Source organism: Triticum urartu, chromosome 7, assembly GCF_003073215.2.
Source record: "Triticum urartu cultivar G1812 chromosome 7, Tu2.1, whole genome shotgun sequence".
In the NCBI taxonomy this organism is placed as follows: Eukaryota; Viridiplantae; Streptophyta; class Magnoliopsida; order Poales; family Poaceae; genus Triticum; species Triticum urartu.
Window position 1 is genome coordinate 626954559 of NC_053028.1, and position 20865 is coordinate 626975423.

The window sequence follows — 20865 nt, forward strand, 5'->3', positions numbered from 1 at the left end:
CAGCCCACTGGCGGCGGAGGTGGGGTCAACGTGGCCTCTGGCGAAGACATGGGCGGGGGCAACCGCATGATCGGAGATGTTGACAGGACGTGGGCAGGGCGGCGGCCGGCGACGCGCTGGCAGGATGCAGGGACTGGTCCAGATGCAGCGGTGGTCCAAAGGTTCGAGGCGGCCATGCACCGCCGAGGAGAGGACGAACAGGCTGGGGCTGGTTGCGTTGTAGGGCTGCCTCGTGAGGGTTGGGCTTGGCGTGGTCGAGAGAGAGAAGGGCTACTGGGCCAACGCGCGGTTCGTCGTAAAATTTTGATCGGGTGAAAAACCGGCTGGGACATGGTTTCAGGTAGGGGAAATCATTGGTGGGGGCTGGCGACGTGGATCGGTCGAGAGGGAAGGGGGAGCTAGCGAACGAACGAACGACATACGAACTCCCCCTTTAGAAGTCCAGAGAAAGGGAACAAATAGCACACGTTCATTTTCCACAGCTCAAAAAATCTCTCTTCTCATATACAGATTTCCATTGCTCCTTCAAATCCCCTGATCTCAATCTATTTTTTTTTTCAATGTCACTTGGATGCAGATCGAAACATGCCCTTCGAAGATGGTACGTGGATGAGGTAATGGCTAGCCTCTGCTTCAAGATTTCCTAGAAAGTAACTACTGCTAGTTCTTTCTTGATCTCGACGCCAAAGAGGACACCAACAATTCAAACTCCGTTTAGCTTGCGATGGTGCAGTCCAGCGTAGATGAATGAAAACCACTACTTAGGGTTGTGTTTGATGGACTAGGCATGGATGGTTTTATAACCCGAGCATGCTAGGAAACGCCAATAAAATTATTTTTCATATCTCTTACCTCAATGATAATAAATCTAGAAATAATATTGATGGACATGAAGGATGTTGTGTTCATAGAGATCAACAAAAGGGAGGATATAAAAGAGATATGGCTTAGAGCTAGGGAAAAAGTAGACATTGTTGCATGCCGGAGATCACAACCTGACAGGAAAGCACCACAAGCAATCTGATCTCTACAAGCATACCATCCCCATGTCCATCAACCATTATTAGTGGATCAATCAATGATATGAGAGGCATGGATCACCCTGAGCTTACACAACTCATACATCCACATTTCATCAGACACAAGCAGTGAATTCCAATCACTTGAAATGGACTGTCCTATTATGCTGCTAAAGGAAGTCTGGAACAACATATTGTATTTATCATCCTCATTAGTGATTTTATATTCCTTGTTTGTTGTTCTACCATCCTCATTGGTGATTTAAGAGTTCAATCCATTTTTGACACTGAAAGTGTGTTATATCGACTAGAGGGGGGTGAATAGGCGATTTTTATGAAAGTCTTCAGAACATGAGAGTTTTGAAGACAAATGATAAAATTGAATCTATTACCATGCAGCGGAAGGTAGACTACACTAGGCAAACCATAGTCAAGTATTCAATGAAGTGAAAGCACAAAGACTAATAGCAGCTAGGTAGTAAGGATCAGGTAGGAAGATATTGTGAAGCCAAACAGAACACGCAGTCACTCAGTGAAGACAAATGATAGAGCAAACATACAATGACTTCACAAGGAGTAACAGTAAGTAAAGTGAAGTGAAGATGAAACCAATGACTCGTTGAAGACAATGATTTGTTGAACCAGTTCCAGTTGCTGTGACAACTGTACGTCTGGTTGGAGCGGCTAGGTATTTAAACCTTAGGACACACAGTCCCGGACACCCAGTCCTGAACACGCAGCTCAGGACACCCAGTCCTCACCGTATTCTCCTTGAGCTAAGGTCACATAGACCTCGCCCAATCACTCTGATAAGTCTTCAAGGTAGACTCCCAAACCTTCACAGACTTCGTTCACTGGCAATCCACAATGTCTCTTGGATGCTCAGAACGCGACGCCTAACCGGCTGGAGGATGCACAGTCCTCAAGTGTAACAAGTCTTCAGATCACACAGACAAGAAGACTTAAGTGATGCCCAATTCTCCCTGGCTCTGGTGGTTAGGGATTTATCCTCGCAAGGAATTCTCTCTCAAAGGCTTCGAGGTGGGTTGCTCTCAAACGACAAAAGCCGTACTTTCAATCTGAGCAGCCAACCGTTTATGGTTGTAGGGGGTGGGCTATTTATAGCCACTTGGCAACCCGACCTGATTTGTCCGAAATTACCCTGGGTCACTAAGGAACTGACACGTGTCCCAACGGTCAGATTTCAAACTCACACGGCAACTTTACTTGGGCTACAAGCAAAGCTGACTTGTCCGACTCTCGACAAGATTCGCTCTCATAGTCTTCACTCGAAGACATAGGTTTTTGGTTTAGGCATCACTTCAGTCATTCTGACCGGTTCTCTTGGACCCCACTTAACAGTATGGTGGTTCCTATGACTCAATAAAGAAGAAAAAGAACTACGAAAGATCTGAGTCTTCGAGCTTCATAGGCTTCATGCGATGTCTTCTCTTGTCATAGTCTTCAATGTGAATATCTTCATATACCACCTTTGACTTCAATGTCTTCATACAGTTTTAGGGGTCATCTCTGGTAGTAAAACCGAATCAATGAGGGACTTCTACCTGTGTTATCCTGCAATTCTCACAAACACATTAGTCCCTCAACTAGGTTTGTCGTCAATACTCCAAAACCAACTAGGGGTGGCACTAGATGCACTTACAATCTCCCCCTTTTTGATGATTGATGACAAACTAGTTGAAGTTTTCAACGGGAATATAATCTGTGAAATTGTAAAGGATAAGGAATTGTCTTCATAAGTTGCAAGGGCTCCCCCTGAAGATGTGCATATAAGTTAATTTGCTTTTGGAATGCAAATGCACATGGCAGGTTGTACTTGTGGAGATCCACTTCAACTTATGATGACAATCCACTAAGCATGTGAAAGTATATGAAGATAATGACATGCATAATGGAAAATGGACGTCTGCAGAATGAGCTAAGTGCGGAATTTATCATGGCACATGCGGAATTTATCTTCACAAAACAAGGTGGCAAATAAGTAGCAGACGACCATCTAGTTTAAGTGTTACAACTCATAAGAACCAAATGTAGCAAAAACGAGAGTTGTAAGCACGAAGCAAAATATAAAGCACCCACCCATATGGACCCGCTTGAAGACTATCAATCTCATATGCTTCTCCCCCTTTTGTCAGTAATGACCAAAAAGGTTTGAAGACATAGAGCCTCTACTCGTTCTCATGAGGAGTAGGTGAAGTAGTAGGGTTGTTGGTGTTGTTTGGCGGTGCAGAAGAGCTTGGAGGTGCTGAAGGAGGTGGCGGTGAAGTAGCATCGTCTTCTTCCTTAATAATTCTGGCAGTCACTGTGGCAGCAGAGGAAGAGAACTCAGAGTCTTCAAGGGATGGAGTTCCTAGCAGCACAGCCCTTCGAGGAGGTGCGGAGTCAAACTTGAATCTCTCAGAGAAGCCATCCTCTTGAAGATCAGCTTCAGAACACATCATCGTGAACCCTTTCCATGTGCGGCGACAGGTTTCATGGGCAACGAAAGCATTCTTGGTGGAAAGATTTCGAGTGCGATTAACATCCACTAAGAGGCTTTTCATCTGACGCTTCAGCCAGTCATGATGCCTATCCTGTTTCTGATGTAGAGCCATAAGAAGCTCTCGGTCGTTGAGAACACGAGTGCGCTTCTTGGGTCTTGGAGCAGTGGCACTGTCAGTGGCTTCAGTGGAAGCAGGGTGTGGTGCACGTGTAGTGCCAGCCAAAGGATACACCCGAGAAACTGTTTCAACGCCTTCAATGTTCTGAGTAAAACTCTGATGGTCTGCATTCTGAAGACTTAGAGATTGCTTGGCAGGCTCAGAATATATGGCTTCAGTAGACATGTCCACGTCAGGCAAGAAGATCCGATGGTTGTGGGCTGAGGGCTGATACGAGATGGCGGAGTGTAGCTTGATCAGCCGCATGACCCAAGGGGCGTAGAACTTCAAACCAAACAGATCAATGCCTGATGCAGCAAGTTGGCGTATGAAGAAGTCCTGTGCATTGAAGCATTTGCCGTGAAGTATATAGAAGACCAAAGTCTTCATTGCACCCTGAAGCTGGCATTTAGAGAGTGCCCTTTGATAGGCCAGAGAGTTCGCCTGATGATGTGATAGATGGTTCTGGGCAGGTACTCAAGTTCTTCAATGAAGAACTCTGTGGGATAAGCAGCATCTTGGGGCAATGGCTTCATCATGCTTAGCATTTGACTCATATCAGGTTCTGGCCGCTGAAAAATGCTCTCAATAGCTTCAGCATGCAGCTGACAGCCTTGCTCGAAGAGATCGCCAGGAGTGGGCAAGCCAGTGAGTTCAATGATGTCAAATGCATTTGCTTCGTGATGAACGTTGCCAGTCATCCACTCCAGGACCCAAGTCTTCGGATCTCTGCTGTACCCTTTGATGTGAAGTGTGGCATAGAATTGTAGCAGCAGCTCTTCATTCCAATGCTCTTCATCAGTAACAAACTGCAGCAGACCCACTTGCTTGAAGCAATCCAACGCTTCTTCTAGACAGGGCAGACCAGCTATAGCTTCAACATCAAGGCGCTTGTGTGAGAAGATGCGAACTTGGTTGTAAAGAATGCAAGAGTAATAACTTCGCTGAGGATAGCTCTAGAACCGATCAGATGGTATCCTTTCCCTTGAGTAGGGGTTCCTGGAGCTATTGAAGAACGTGTTGTCTGCCCTGAAGTCATTGATGTTGAAGGAGCCAGGTGCTGATGCAGGACCTGGAAACCTTGGCAGTCTTGGGATTGGCTTCTGGACCCGAGGCCTGTGCTCAACATGATAGTTGAATTGGGGACCGGCAGCAGACTCAGGAACAAAAGTGGCGGGATCAGTGGCTTCGCTGTCTTCTGAAGCTTTTGCTGGGGAGGGCTCCACATTAGCTTCATTGGTGGTTGTGGCGGGCTCACGATTTTCATCCTCCACTTGACTAGCTGGAGGGTCGGTCACAAGCACATTCTCCTGGAGAACTGCTTCTTGGTGGGACAGGGGAGTGGGATCTTGTGGGACTCCTTCTTCTGCGGCTGATGCAGCCGGAATGTCTTCAGCAGAGACTTGAGGCCTTGGACCTTTGCGAAGCCTGCGGAACGCAGACGACGCCTGTGGAGTTGGAGTGGGCTGGGCCTCATAGTCTTCTTCCTCTTGTGTGCGATCCGCCCATGAAGCATTCTGTGCAATTGGCGTCAGTGGACGACCAATGCTGATGAGTTCGCTGTTTTCAAACTAAGGAAGGACTGCATCATCTTCTACATTGTCATGATGACCAATGTCTTCAGCAGCGATGGGATCAGCTGCTGGAATGTCTTCAGCTTCAGGAGCCTCTGTGGAAGCAGGCTCATGAACTGTCAGTTGACGTTCTGCGTCAGGATGAACCATAGAAATGGGTTCAACTATCAAGGGCTCTGTGGGAGCAGCCCGAGCTTTCTTGGTCTTTCTCTTTTTCTTGGTGGGGGCAGTAGGAGAGGCTTCAGAGTGTTTCCTCTTCCTGGCTTCAGCCTCAGCAGTCCTTATCTTCTTGAGCTCTGAAGCTATTGACCGGCCTTTTGGCTTCGAGCCAGTCAGTCTAGTTGGGAAGACAATCGGAACTGCTTCTTGCCGTGGTGCATCAGTTTCAGCCGTAGCGGGCTTCTTCTTCTTCTTCTTTGCGGCCATCCTGGGGTCGATGCCAGGACACCCAAGTGCCTTGCGCTTCTCAGCCTCATTATAGGCTTGCACACATCTGTCAGCCAGAGTCTTCATGCGCTCACGCGAACCCTGAGCTTCTGCACGCTTCTTCACAAAGGCTTCCTTGAGCACGTGCATCATTGTCTTGAAGTTCTTCACTTCTTGCACGCTGAGCTTGGCCATATGCTTCTTGAACTGAGCCTTTTCATAGTCAATCTTCTACTTCAGTTCAACAATGCGCTGGGCAATAGCAAGTTCTGAAGCAATGGCGCCTTGGAAGGTGACACTGAGGCCAATGGATAGCTGCAGATCTTCAAAGCTGATGTTTGGCGTGTCAAACCACTCGTCAATGAAGTTGTGGATGATGGTGACATCAAAGAGAGGCAGATCATTGAAGATTTCTGCTTCTTCTTTGCTCTTGATGAGTTGCTCAAGAGCGTCATCTGCAAGATCTTCATCACTTGACAGATCAATGTCGTCGTTGCGCAGAATGGCAGCAGCTGTTAGCTCATTGTCAGTGTGAGACAGAAGCATCTTGGCCTTCTGGGGCTTGGAGACGCGTGATAAGTCTTCAGACTACACACTGTCTTCAGGAGGTGCAGTTGCCAATGGCTTCGCCCTTGAGATTTTTGGTGAAGGGGCCGGCTTTGAAGCTTTTGACTTCTTCAACTGCTTTGGCTTCGGTACTGCAGGCACGTCATCAGACTCAGTGTCAGCTGCAGGCTCATTCACTGCAGTCCCTTAAACCAAGATGTAGGTGATGAGGCCTTCAAGGTTGGTGAAAGGACCAATGACATTGGGTTCTGCGTGTCGTGTGCCATCTGCCCTTGGAGATGAGGGACCAGGGTTGAAGTCTAACCCAAAAGTCTTCTTGTTCTGCTTCGCCGAGTTTTGAGCAAACTGTAAGTTGCGCTTGAACAGATTGTCGTCACGACACCATAACAGTGACGACGAGTGTGCATCAGCAGGCTGTGGTCCACGGACCATGCATGGATAGAAGCCTTGAGCAATGGCTTCATCTCTGGACCTGGGTAGAAGATTCTTGAATAGGATGTCTCCCCACGGTCTCTTGATGGCGTTTTTCTCAGCATACTCCTGTGTCACAAATCTGTATTTGAACCATTGTTCTGCCCAATATCTTCGAATCCATTGGATTCGGGTCTTGCGCTGACTGTAATCCTCTTCAGGATCTGTCTTGTACATTTCTGAGAGTTCATCTGGCAGATCTCTGGAGGTCTCACCATGACGCTTTCTGCCACCCTTCCTTGTTGCTTTCTCTGAAGCCATAAACTTTAACTTGAAAGGCTTCAAGACGTTCAAAGGCTTCAAAGGTTTTCGTTTGCTAGACCAACAGGAACTGGCTTCGGGAGAATTTATGTGATGCTGTAAGAATTCTGCAAATGAATGCAGACTATGAGAACCAAAGGATTCTCCCACGGACATGTACCTGTGACAGCATTAAGGTGTGAGGGAAGGGGAAGAGGTCATATGCATTCTCAGAAGATTTTGAAGATAAATCTGTTTAGAAGATATTGACCTCATCGTGCGAAAACATTCACTCATAGATAAGAAGTTGGTTCCAGATTTGTACGAATCCACAGATCAGTACAAGTGAGGAATCTAACTACTTTGTGAAGCACAAGTGAATATACTAGGCATGTTATGAGATGCAGTATGAGAGAGATCTAGCTTGTGTGAACAGAAACTGCTTGTGGTAGAAAGTGACAGGTCAATAGGATCAACGGTGCTGTAAAAAAAGGGAGTTTTATTTACCACACTGAGAACTGCTAGACGGAGTGGGAGATGAGGCCGAGCAGTTCACTCTTCCGTGCCCTAACTTGGCGACGGAGGACACCTACGGCGACGGCGGAGAGGACGATGTCCGCGGTCGGCGTGAAGACGGCGTCGGAGAGGTTGCGGCAGCGAAGCGCTTCGTAGCCAGCGTCGTCGAGAGCTAGCGGTGGCGCTAGGGTTCGTGCGAGGGTGGAAGAAGAGATAATGACCGTTGTGAGTGTGTATTTATAGGCACAGGGGCGGCACTGTGCTATTACACAGGTGCCCCTGGCGATTCGCATCTGAAGAACACGTGGCCATTATGCGGAATTTTGAGGTTTGTTCCACGTCCCACGCACGCCTGGATTGTCGGGTGGTCGTTCCTACTTCTCCGGATTTCATGTGGAGGAATGAGCATTGAAAACGAACTTAATGGTTGTCTCTGTATCTTCTGCTGACAAGGACGCAGAGAAGACATTCGACAGTTTCAATAGAATGCATATGACTTGGAGAGATAGAGTTTGAGATAGAAAGCATAGAAAGGTTAGGGTCCGATCACATTCACTTAGTTCAAAAGATTCAACACGAAGACATAGCTATAAATGAATGCTGTAGAGGACAGAACACTAGTATATATATATATATATCTATAATCAACATAGTGAAAATAATCATGAAAATATGTTGAGATCGAAGCCAAACCAAATGTGAAGACATTCCAAGGTAACGCCATGAGTGAAACACTTCAAAATAGAACGTTTGGTGGTGGCGTTACCCACCGTATAGGAAGTATTAGACCCAGACACGGCGCACAATTATCGTGGCGCTCCGAAGTCAGATTCCACATTAATGTATTCACACTTAGAATGTATGTCTTCATTGATTGAAGATATACTTTACTTTGTGCGTTGCACATCTAAGTCATCAATATGCATAAGGGTTAGGATGTGTGCCTGATCACAGGACATTTGAGGATTCCAGGATATTTAGCTCACACCGTAACTTGCAAAACCTCTTCTCATCCAAGGGCTTGGTGAAGATATCTGCCAATTGCTCTTCAGTGTTGACGTGTATGATATCAATGTCTTCCTTCACAACATGATCTCTGAGAAAGTGATGACGAATTTCAATGTGCTTTGTCTTCGAGTGCTGAACTGGATTGTTGGCAATCTTGATGGCGCTTTCGTTGTCGCAGTAAAGTGGCACTTGCTTCAGATGAATGCCATAGTCCTTGAGTGTTTACTTCATCCACAGAAGTTGAGCGCAGCAAGATCCAGTAGCAATGTATTCAGATTCAGCAGTGGAGAGAGATACATAGTTCTGCTTCTTTGAAGACCAACATACAAGTGATCGTCCCAGAAAGTGACATGTGCCTGATGTAGACTTGCGATCAACTTTGTCACCAGCATAATCAGCATCCGAGAATCCAACCAGATCAAACTCTGAGCCCTTTGGATACCATAATCTTAGAGTTGGGGTGTGAGCCAAATATCGAAGAATTCGCTTCACAGCTAAGTGATGCGACTCCTTTGGTGCCGCTTGAAATCGAGCACACATGCAAACACTAAGCATAATATCTGGCCTAGATGCACATAGATAAAGTAAAGAACCAATCATGGAGCGGTATACCTTTTGATCGAACTCTATACCATTTTTGTTAGGACCCAGATGATATTTGGCTGGCATTGGTGTTGTGAAGCCTTTGCAGTCTTGCATCCCGAACTTCTTCAGGCAATCTTTGAGATACTTCTCTTGAGATATGAAGATGCCATTGCGTTGTTGTCGTATTTGAAGACCGAGGAAGAACTTTAGCTCTCCCATCATAGACATCTGATATTGCTCTTGCATCATATATCCAAACTCTTCACTGTACTTCTGATTGGTGCAGCCGAAGATAATGTCATCCACATATATTTGGCACACAAACAGTTCACCATCATATGTCTTCGTGAAAAGAGTGGGGGTCTAGGGAACCAGGTATGAAGCCTTTGCTCTTCAGGAAGTATTTGAGTGTGTCATACCAGGCCCGAGGGGCTTGTTTGAGGCCATACAGTGCCTTGTTGAGCTTCTATACCATGTCAGGATGTTTTGGATCTTCAAAGCCAGGCGGTTGTGCAACATACACTTCTTCTTCAATCTTGCCATTGAGAAAGGCACTCTTCACATCCATTTGATATAGAAGTATGTTATGATGATTTGCATAGGCCAGCAGTATGCGTATGGCTTCAAGTCTAGCCACAAGAGCAAATGTTTCATCGAAGTCAATGCCTTCCACTTGAGTATATCCTTGAGCAACGAGACGAGCTTTGTTTTTGACAACTTGACCATGCTCATCTTGCTTGTTGCGGTATACCATTTAGTGCCTATTATATTGTGCTTCCGTGGATCAGGACGCTTAACCAGTTCCCATACATTATTCAGCTCAAACTGTTGAAGCTCTTCTTGCATAGCTTGAATCCATTCAAGTTCCATGAAGGCTTCTTCAACTTTTTTGGGTTCTGCTATTGAGACGAATGCGAAGTGCCCATAGAAATTTGCTAGCTGAGTTGCCCTTGAACGAGTGAGTGGACCAGGTGCATTGATGCTATCAATTATTCTTTCAATCTGCACTTCATTGGCAACGCGAGGGTGTACAGGGCGAAGACTTTGCTCTTGCTGTTCATTGTCGTTGTTGGAAGGAATGTCTTCAGGCTGAGCATTGTCTTCATGTTGATCAGGTGCTGAAATGATAAGTTCTTCCTCAGGATGAGCTTCAGAAGGTATAATTTCTCCAGTTCCCATTAGCTTGATTGATTCACTGGATGGAACTTCATCTAGCACATTTGGCAGTTGCTCTCTTTGTGAACCGTTGGTCTCATCGAACCGCACATCCACTGTTTCAACCACTTTGTAATGAAAAAGATTGAAGACTCTGTAGGAGTGTGAATCCTTTCCATATCCAAGCATAAAACCCTCATGTGCTTTTGGTGCAAACTTTGAGGTGTGATGTGGGTCCTTGATCCAGCACCTTGCGCCAAATACTCTGAAATAACTGACATTTGGCTTCTTGCCAGTAAGGAGCTCATAAGATGTCTTGTTCAGTAGCTTGTGAAGATAAACACGATTGATTGTATGGCATGCAGTATCAATGGCTTCGGGCCAGAATTTTCTTGGGGTCTTGTATTCATCTAGCATCGTTCTGGCCATCTCAATTAGTGTTCTGTTCTTGCGTTCGACGACACCATTCTGCTGTGGCGTGTACGGGGCTGAGAATTCATGTGTGATGCCCAAGGTATCAAGATATGTATCAAGGCCAGTGTTCTTGAATTCAGTGCCATTGTCACTTCTGATGTGATTTATCTTAGCGCCATAATTGTTCATAGCTCGATTGGCGAAGCGTCTGAAGACATCCTGCACTTCAGTCTTGTAAAGGATTATGTGCACCCAAGTATATCTAGAATAATCATCAACAATGACAAAGCCATAGAGACAAGCAGTAGTAGTAAGAGTTGAGTAATGAGTGGGACCGAAAAGATCCATGTGGAGCAGTTCGAAGGGTCGAGTTGTTGTCATGATTGTCTTCGAGGGATGTTTGGCCCTCGTCATCTTTCCTGCTTCACAAGCACCGCATAAGTGATCTTTCTTGAACTTGATGCCCTCGATGCCTATGACATGCTTCTTCTTTGCAAGGGTGTGGAGGTTCCTCATGCCAGCATGCCCTAGCCTCCGATGCCAGAGTCAGCATTCTGAAGCCTTTGCTAGAAGACATACTGCAAGCTGTGGTCCTGCTGAGAAGTCTACCACGTACAAATCATCTTTTCGATACCCTTCAAACACTAGAGACTTGTCAGATTCCATTAGTACAAGGCAACGATATTTTCCAAACATTACGATCATGTTCAAATCGCAAAGCATTGAGATAGACATTAAGTTGAAGCCAAGGGATTCAACAAGCATGACTTTATCCATGTGTTGATCCCTTGAGATTGCAACTCTACCTAGACCCAACACCTTACTTTTACCAGTGTCAGCAAATGTGATGTGGCTCTTGTCGGATGGACGTAAGGTTGAGTCCATAAGAAGACTTCTTTTACCAGTCATGTGATTTGTACACCCGCTGTCAATAATCCATTCTGAAGACGCTGGTGTCGTACTCTACAGTGCAGTTAGGGGGATAGGCTTCACCAAGAGCATTGTGAAGCAAAAACATTTGACGAACCAGTGGGTTATGAAAGCTTAGATCTAGGTTAGGACTAATAGGGAGAGTAGCAAGCGATTCAGGTACGAAGTACATAGTAAGACCATTTGGGCATTTGATCTTGCGCCCTACAAGATGTTTAAGGTCCCCAGCAATAGCGTCAGACGATTTTGGTTTTCTGCTGGAGACCTTTCCCTGCAAAAGAGAGTTAAGCTTTCTTAGCCACCCACATCTTCAAGGGTGGCTTAGAAGCAATAAGTCTAAGTGCAGCATCTGAGAATTTTGGCTTTGAAGCCCTAGCAAACAGTCTTGCAGGCGGACAATAGTACTCATAAGAATAAGCAGAATAGTTCTTGGTCTTATGAACATGGCGGTTTGATGAACTGCTCTCATATTCATATGCCTGAGTATGGTTTCCCTGCAAAACATTTGCGTTAGTGCGACTCAGGTGAGTCCTCTGTCTGTATGAAGCCTTTGGACCGTATGAAGCCTTTGGTCTGAGGTTTGTCTTCTTCACGTGAGGTGTCATGAAGACATTCACAGGAAGATTTTCCAGACACCTTTTCGGAACCCAGATCTTCTTCATAGGCGGTCCATTCCTGCAGTTAGTACCAATGTACCTGGCAAACACTTCACCATTTTGATTCTTAAACAGTATATAGTTTGCATCAAAGGATTCATCAATGATAATGGAGTTAGCACAAGTGAAGCCAGTTAGATTGGATGGATCTGCTGAAGGTTCCTTTGCAGCAACCCACATGGTTTTGGGGTACTGCTCAGGTTTCCAGTAAGAGCCATCTGCATTCATTTTCCTTACGAACCCAACGCCCTCTTTCCTAGGGTTTCGGTTCAGAATCTGCTTTTTGAGAACATCACATAGTGTCTGATGTCCTTGAAGACTTTTGTACATCCCCGTTTCAAGCAATGTCTTCAACCTATCATTCTCATCAGCAATAGCGGTGGTATCCTCAGCAGAGGGGTTAGTTACCACATCATCAGTTAAAGATATTGCAACAGCAGTAGCAGTAGAACATTCAGCAACAGAAGTAGCATTATCACGCTCAATGCATTTAAGACATGGTGGTTCAAATCCTTCCTGAGCGGGACTGATCTGTTTGGCGCGAAGTGACTCGTTTTCCGTTTGAAGATCTTCATGAACCGCTCTCAATTTCTCAAGATCCTGCTTCCTTTGAAGATAATCATAGGAAAGCTTTTCATGAGTTGTTGAGAGAGTTTCATGACGACTTTCAAGCTCCTGATACTTAACATGAAGATTTTTTATGTCTTCAATTAAGGATTCCGATCGAGTCATTTCAGCACCTAATAGATCATCGCTTCTGTCTAATAGTTTTTGAATATGTTCCATAGCTTTCTGTTGTTCAGTTGCAATTTTAGCAAGTGTTTTGTAGCTATGTTTTGAACCACAATCAGAGTCATCGTCACTAGATGTTTGATAGTGAGTAGTGCGTGTGTTTACCTTGGCACCGCGTGCCATGAAGCAGTAGGTAGGAGCGGAGTAGTCCTTGTCATTTGCATCGGTGTCGGTGATGAAGTTATTGTCTTCAGTGTTGAAGATGGACTTGGCAACGTATGCTGTAGCCAGACTTGCGACGCCTGAGTCGGATTCCTCCTCAGACTCCACCTCCGCCTCCTCAGAAGCAGACTCCTCCTCTGAATCCATTTCCTTGCCAACAAACGCACGTGCCTTGCCAGATGAGCTTTTCTTGTGTGATGAAGACTTTGAGGAAGACTTGGAAGAAGACTTTGAGTATTTCTTCTTCTTCTTCTTCTTCTTGTCGTCAGAGTCATATTCCTTGCTCTTCTTCTTCTTTTTGTTCTCATTGTCTCACTGTGGACACTCAGAGATGAAGTGGCCAAGTTTCTTGCACTTGTGACATGTTTTCCTCTTGCAGTCATGAGCAGGAGCTTCATCATTCCTTGAACTTGATCGGGAAGACTTTCTGAAGCCTTTCTTCTTGGTGAATTTTTGGAACTTCTTGACAAGCATAGCAAGTTCCCTTCCAATGTCTTCAGGATCATCAGAACTGCTGTCAGATTCTTCTTCAGATGAGGAGACAGTTTTTGCCTTCAAGGCACGAGCTCGCCCATAGTTTGGACCGTAGATATCTCTTTTCTCCGAAAGCTGAAACTCATGTGTGTTGAGCCTCTCAAGTATGTCAGACGGATCGAGTGTCTTGAAATCAGGACGTTCTTGAATCATCAGGGTCAGGATGTCAAACGAACTATCAAGTGATCTCAGCAGCGTCTTGATGACTTCGTGTTTGGTAATCTCAGTGGCGCCGAGGGCTTGAAGCTCATTTGTGATGTCAGTGAGTCGGTCAAATGTGTGCTGGACATTCTCATTGTCATTTCGCTTGAAGCGGTTGAAGAGGTTGCGAAGGACACTGATTCTCTGATCTCTCTGGGTTGAGATGCCTTCATTGACCTTGGAGAGCCAGTCCCAGACCAGCTTGGATGTCTTCAAAGCACTCACATGGCCATACTGTCCTTTGGTCAGATGACCACAGATGATATTCTTGGCAGTAGAGTCCAGTTGAACGAATTTCTTGACATCAGCAGCAGTGACACCTTCTCCAGCCTTGGGAACGCCGTTCTCGACGACATACCATAGGTCGACGTCAATGGCTTCAAGATGCATGCGCATCTTATTCTTCCAGTAGGGATATTCAGTTCCATCGAAGACGGGGCACACAGCAGAGGCTTTTAATTATCCCTGCAGTCGACATAGCTAAAACTCCAGGTGGTTAAACCGAATCACACAGAACAAGGGAGCACCTTGCTCTAATACCAATTGAAAGTGCGTTATATCGACTAGAGGGGGGGGGGTGAATAGGCGATTTTTATGAAAGTCTTCAGAACATGAGAGTTTTGAAGACAAACGATAAAATTGAACCTATTACCATGCAGCGGAAGGTAGACTACACTAGGCAAACCATAGTCAAGTATTCAATGAAGTGAAAGCACAAAGACTAATAGCAGCTAGGTAGTAAGGATCAGGTAGGAAGATATTGTGAAGCCAAACAGAACACGCAGTCACTCAGTGAAGATAAATGATAGAGCAAACATACAATGACTTCACAAGGAGTAACAGTAAGTAAAGTGAAGTGAAGATGAAACCAGTGACTCGTTGAAGACAATGATTTGTTGAACCAGTTCCAGTTGCTATGACAACTGTACGTCTGGTTGGAGCGGCTAGGTATTTAAACCTTAGGACACACAGTCCCGGACACCCAGTCCTGAACACGCAGCTCAGGACACCCAGTCCTCACCGTATTCTCCTTGAGCTAAGGTCACATAGACCTCACCCAATCACTCTGGTAAGTCTTCAAGGTAGACTCCCAAACCTTCACAGACTTCGTTCACTGGCAATCCACAATGTCTCTTGGATGCTCAGAACGCGACGCCTAACCGGCTGGAGGATGCACAGTCCTCAAGTGTAATAAGTCTTCAGATCACACAGACAAGAAGACTTAAGTGATGCCCAATTCTCCCTGGCTCTGGTGGTTAGGGCTTTATCCTCGCAAGGAATTCTCTCTCAAAGGCTTCAAGGTGGGTTGCTCTCAAACGACAAAAGCCGTACTTTCAATCTGAGCAGCCAACCGTTTATGGTTGTAAGGGTGGGCTATTTATAGCCACTTGGCAACCCGACCTGATTTGTCCGAAATGACCCTGGGTCACTAAGGAACTGACACGTGTCCCAAGGGTCAGATTTTAAACTCACACGGTAACTTTACTTGGGCTACAAGCAAAGCTGACTTGTCCGACTCTCGACAAGATTCGCTCTCATAGTCTTCACTCGAAGACATAGGTTTTTGGTTTAGGCATCACTTCAGTCATTCTGACTAGTTCTCTTGGACCCCACTTAACAGTACGCTGGTTCCTATGACTCAACACAAAAGAAAAAGAACTACGAAAGATCTAAGTCTTCGAGCTCCATAAGCTTCATATAGTGTCTTCTCTTGTCATAGTCTTCAATGTGAATATCTTCATATACCACCTTTGACTTCAATGTCTTCATACAGTTTTAGTGGTCATCTCTGGTAGTAAAACCGAATCAATGGGACTTCTACCTGTGTTATCCTGCAATTCTCACAAACACATTAGTCCCTCAACTAGGTTTGTCGTCAATACTCCAAAACCAACTAGGGGGGCACTAGATGCACTTACAGATACTAAATTGCTCTTGCCCTACGGTCTTCCTAGCCAGCCGCCGCCTTCAAAAAGGTAGGGTTCTCTGCCTCCCGCCGGCGCCGGTGCCGGTCCGTCCCGTCTTCGGTGGCCTTAGGGCCATGGAGATAGAGTGGATCTCGGCTCTTGCCGGTGGCAGGGCTCCGTTTTTAGATCTTTTTTCGAGCTTTGTTAGGGTTTGTGTCCTGCTTAGCCCCCATTCCGGTGATGCATCTAGCATCATCAGTGGGCATGTGGAGGTGTGTCTCCGGCAGATCTATCTTTGGTGGATTTGCTCGGATCTCTTTGTCGTTCGTCTTCGTTCGTATGTCTTCAGGCTGGATCCTTTTGATCTACACTCTTCATCTGCGGCAATTGCTGTTTTGGTGCGTTGGTTCTATGGGGCCTTAGCACAACGACTTTCCGACTGTCTACTACAACAACGTTTGCCCGACTTCGGCGATGGAGGGGCGATGATAGCGGCGCGCCTTCGACTCGCTTCAGTGCTTGTAATCGTCACTAGGTGGTCTACGGATCTTGATGTAATTTTTATTATTTCTAGTGTTCGTTGTACTACCATGATTGAAAATGAATAGATTGAAAGTTTTTTCCGCAATTTTTTTTACTCTTGCCCTGAAGTCTAGAGAAGAATTAATCGCACACAACAATATGGAGTTCAACCGTCATGGAATCTTGGAAAACATGCCACGCAAATCTTTTGTTAGATGTTAATTTGTCTGTCTTTCTCTGTATGGATTCTAAATATGAGCCCCTTTAATACATGTGTTTTCCAAATTTGTGCATGTCATCCTCGCGTATATATGGATTCAAAATATGCGCCCCTTTATATCATAGGATGGGATGTTTCCGAAGGGACCCTTTATACATGTGTTGGACTGTAGATCCATTGTAGCCTGTCACCAATGTAAATTCATTTCGATGAATATCGTCTTCCAAAAAACTCATTGCTTTTTTTCCACCGCAAAAAAAAAACTCATTGATTTTTCATGCATAAATATGCCCCCACAAACTTCATTTTTTTTGGCGGTACAAACTTCATTTTTATTTTTATTTTTTAGCGGTACAAACTTCATTTTTGTTTTTAGTTTTTTTGTTGAAAAATATATTATCCCCAAACCCATCATTTGAAAAATAGATGACCCAACATTTTACTAACTTTGTATTAAAAATAGTACAAAGTTGAGTTCCCTTCATTTGAGAAAATTTGTCCTTTAAATGAATGTATCTAGTATCAAATTAGTGCTAGATACATCCATCTAAGAAATAAGTTTGGAACAAGTTTTTTCGGACGGAGGGAGTATGTGCTAAATTCCTCCTACCGCGGAAGTGTTTTGGGCCGGTCCATCGGAGGTTTTTGGCCCAAAACAAAGAGAGCGTTAACCGGAGGTCCGACGGAGCGGTGAGCCGTCGGCGGTAAACGGGAGGAATGGCGGCGGCGGCGGAAGGACGAGGAAGTAGAAGCAGGCGCGGAGGCGGCAGAGGACCGCATCTCGGAGCTGCCGGAGGCGCTGCGGCTGCACGTCCTCTGCCTGCTCCCGCTCAAATCCGCCATCCGCACGGGCGCGCTCTCCACCCGGTGGCGCTCCCTCTGGACGCACCGCTGGCCGGCGCCCTCCTCCCTCGACTTCCGCCTCGGCATCGGCGACTCCCCGCACCCGCTCCTCGAAACCCTAGAGCGGCGCGGGTGGCGGCGCCTCCAGCGGTTCGCCCTCTCCTTCGGCATCGGCGCGTTCAAGGCCGAGCACTTCCGCCGCTGCCTCGACCTCGCCATCGCCTGCGCCGTCGAGGACCTGCACGTCCACCGCGTGCACCACTTCTTCGCCCGCTTCTACAAGTTCCGGCTCCCGCTGGGTGACCCCCACCTCGCCCGCCTCTCGTTCCGCTACATCAGCGTCGACCTCCCCGACTCCTTCTCCGCCCGCTCCCACCGGTTCACCGCTCTCGAGGTCATCCACCTCCGCTGCGTCCACATCTCCGACGACACAGTCAGCAGCCTGGTCGCCGCGTGCCCCCTCCTCCACACCCTCGATTTGCGCTACTGCGAAGGCCTCGACTCCGTCAGCGTCGCGGCGGCCGGGGCGCACCTGAGTAGCCTCACCGTTGCAGAGTGCGATCCGTGCACCGACGTTGTTTTGGCCGATGAGGCATCCGGTCTGCGCTCATTCCGCTACAGCGGTGCCTACATGCCCGCCTACAGCATCCCGGCCACCATCACTAGTCTTGCTGACCTTTACATCTGCTTCGGAGCATCTAACCGCCGGCGACGCTTGTCAGGCACCAGAATCCGGTTTTATGGACAGGAGGCTCACGCTTGCGAGCTGCGCAGAAACTGGCTTCAACTACTAACCAGTCTGTCCAACCTCACCGTGCTTACCCTCTGCAGCAGTATCCTACGGGTTCGTCGCTCTCTGCATTTCATGCCATCCGGTTGATCCCAATACTCACTTACTGTCTTACGGATAACCTTCTTCATTGCTATGCTTTGCAGAGACTGTCTGCCAAAGCTCGTGCCAGATTAGCTGCCACAGGCGCTGCACCATGCAAATTGCTGAATTTGAGAGAGCTTCAGCTACTGATGTTCGAAGTGGAGATCAACAACATGAACGACATTTACTCTTTCCTTGTGGCATGCTGTGGCCCTCGTTTGGAGAGGCTATTTGTGCAGGTGAACACTAGCTGTTATATATTCCATTGCCTGATAACCTTTGTTGATGAACTGTTAAATTTTTTTGTCTTGTGACCTTGACAAATGCATTCAGTTATTAGTCATTGTATTGTTGCTTGCGCTTGACATTCTTACTTATTTTGAATGCTTACTACACCCCCTTGCAGCTTCCGACAATCAATTATCCATATGAGCCAGAGGATGAACCATCAGGATCAGAGTCAGAGGAATTTGGATCAATGGGAGAGCTATCATACCAAGAGGCACATGGGGAAGGTGAGCTGGATGACGACTTGTCAGAAGGAGAAGCAACAGAGAAAGATGGGCTAGAGGAACAGCTGTCAGAGGGAGATGCCCTGGAGGAAGATGAGATAGAGGAAGAGTTGTCAGAGGGAGAAGAACTAGAGGAAGAGCTTTCAGAGGGAAATGAACTAGTGGAAGAGTTGTCAGGGGGAGAGCCACCTGAGGAAAAGCAATCACAGAAACAGGGGTCAATGGAAGAGCAATCTGATGGAGGGCAATCAGAGGAAGAGACACTAGAGCACGGCGATGTCTTTGAGAACCTTATGTTGCTCAAAATGATGAATTTCATGGGACGCGACAATGAGATGCAGCTAGTAAGCCTTGTGTTGAAGAAGGCTACTAGTCTCAAGCAACTGATACTATTTACTCCCAAGATTAATCACCCAGAAGAGCTCCACAAGGATCATATGAATACTTCCCATTTGCTTGAAAGAAAACTATTTTCTCTCAGAAGGGCCTCGCCAAATGCTCAGATAGTTCTCAGCGAGCCTGATGATAGTGCAGTCCAGCCGTTGCATGAGGCTTTAGTCAAGATTTACTGATTTTTGTTGTTGTGGAGTTATGATCGGATAATGTGAAATATCAGAAACTAGCAACCATTAGGTAAGACAAAGAACAAGCTAATCTGCAAGGTAGGCAGGATGCTGTGTTCTCTAGTCCATGAAGGATCATGGAGTATGTTGTCTGGGCCTTATATCCTTAGATCCTTAAGACTATAAAAAATACCATGATTACCCAGTATCTACATTGGCCTGTTGCCTTGTTGTTGGATAAGAAAGTCCTGCAAAAACACTGTAGAAAGCTGAGACTTGTTACGCTCTATCTTTGTGCTCGTCAATTCGCATTAGTACCGCAGTAGTTCAATCAGTTGGTACGAGTGTTGCATTTGTTTTTCATTTGTCATTATTGCCATCTTTATTACTGATTAAAGTTCTTTTCCTGGTATCAAGAGAAGAACATAAACATGTACAGTTATATGGAGTTTCAACAGGCATCAATCCTGGAAACTGTACCCTAATGGTGTTAGCTGAGGCCAAATTATGTACTACCTAGAATCAGAGGAAAATGGGTCAATGCAAGAGTTATCATAGGAAGAGGTACCGGAGGAAGATGAGCTGGGTGAAGACTTGTCAGAAGGAGCAGAACTGGAGAAAGATACGCTAGAGGAAGAGCGCAGATGCTCTGGAGGAAGATGAGCTAGAGGAAGAGCTGACAGAGGGAGATGAACTAGAGGGAGCTGTCAGAGGGAAATGAACTAGAGGAGTTGTCAGGGGGGGAGCCTCCTGAGGAAAAGCAATTACAGAAACAGGGGTTAGAGGAACAGGGGTCAATGGAAGAGCTATTTGATAGAGGGCAATCAGAGGGAGAGACACTAGAGGATCACGATGGCTTTGAGAACTTTATGTTGCTCAATATGATGAATTTCATGGGGCGCGACAATGAGATGCAGCTGTAAGCCTTGTGGTGAAAAGGTCTACTAGTCTCAAGCAACTGACACTATTTACTCTCAAGATTAATCACCTAGAAGAGCTCCAGAAGGAACATACGAATACTTGCCATTTTCTTGAAAGAAAACACTATGGTCTCTCAGAAAGGCCTCACCAAATGCTCACATAGTTCTCGGCGAGCCTGATGATAGTGCAATCCAGCCGTTGCAAGAGGCTTTCGTCAAGATTTACTGATTTTTTGTTGTCGTGGAGTTATGATCGGATAATGTGAAATATCAGAAACTGGCAATCATTAGGTAAGACAAAGAACAAGCTAATCTGCAAGGTAGGCGGGATGCTATGTTCTGCAGTCCATGAAGGATCATGGAGTATGTCGTCTGTGCCTTCTATTTTGCGGGTTAACTCTTTAAGACTCTTATAAAAAATATCATGATTACCCAGTGTCTACACTAGCCTGTTGCCTTGTTGGTGGACAAGAAAGTCTTACAAAAACAATTTAGAAGGCTGAGACTTATTGTGCTCTATCTCTGCTGTTCAATTTGCATTTAGTACAGCAGTACTTTAATCAGCTGGTACAACAACGAGTGGTGCAATTTTAT

The 20865-nt window shown here is 46.0% G+C and overlaps 1 protein-coding gene across 1 annotated transcript; it reads left to right on the plus strand.

The window, feature by feature from the left end:
* The first annotated feature begins 48 nt into the window (after positions 1-48).
* On the plus strand, positions 49-20788 carry LOC125519233. The gene is made up of 4 exons (XM_048684102.1): positions 49-211; positions 17255-18246; positions 18339-18515; positions 18683-20788. Exons 1-4 carry the CDS (start codon positions 49-51, stop codon positions 19358-19360), a joined length of 2010 nt encoding a protein of 669 aa, XP_048540059.1. The 3' UTR covers positions 19361-20788.
* Positions 20789-20865: the final 77 nt, after the last annotated feature.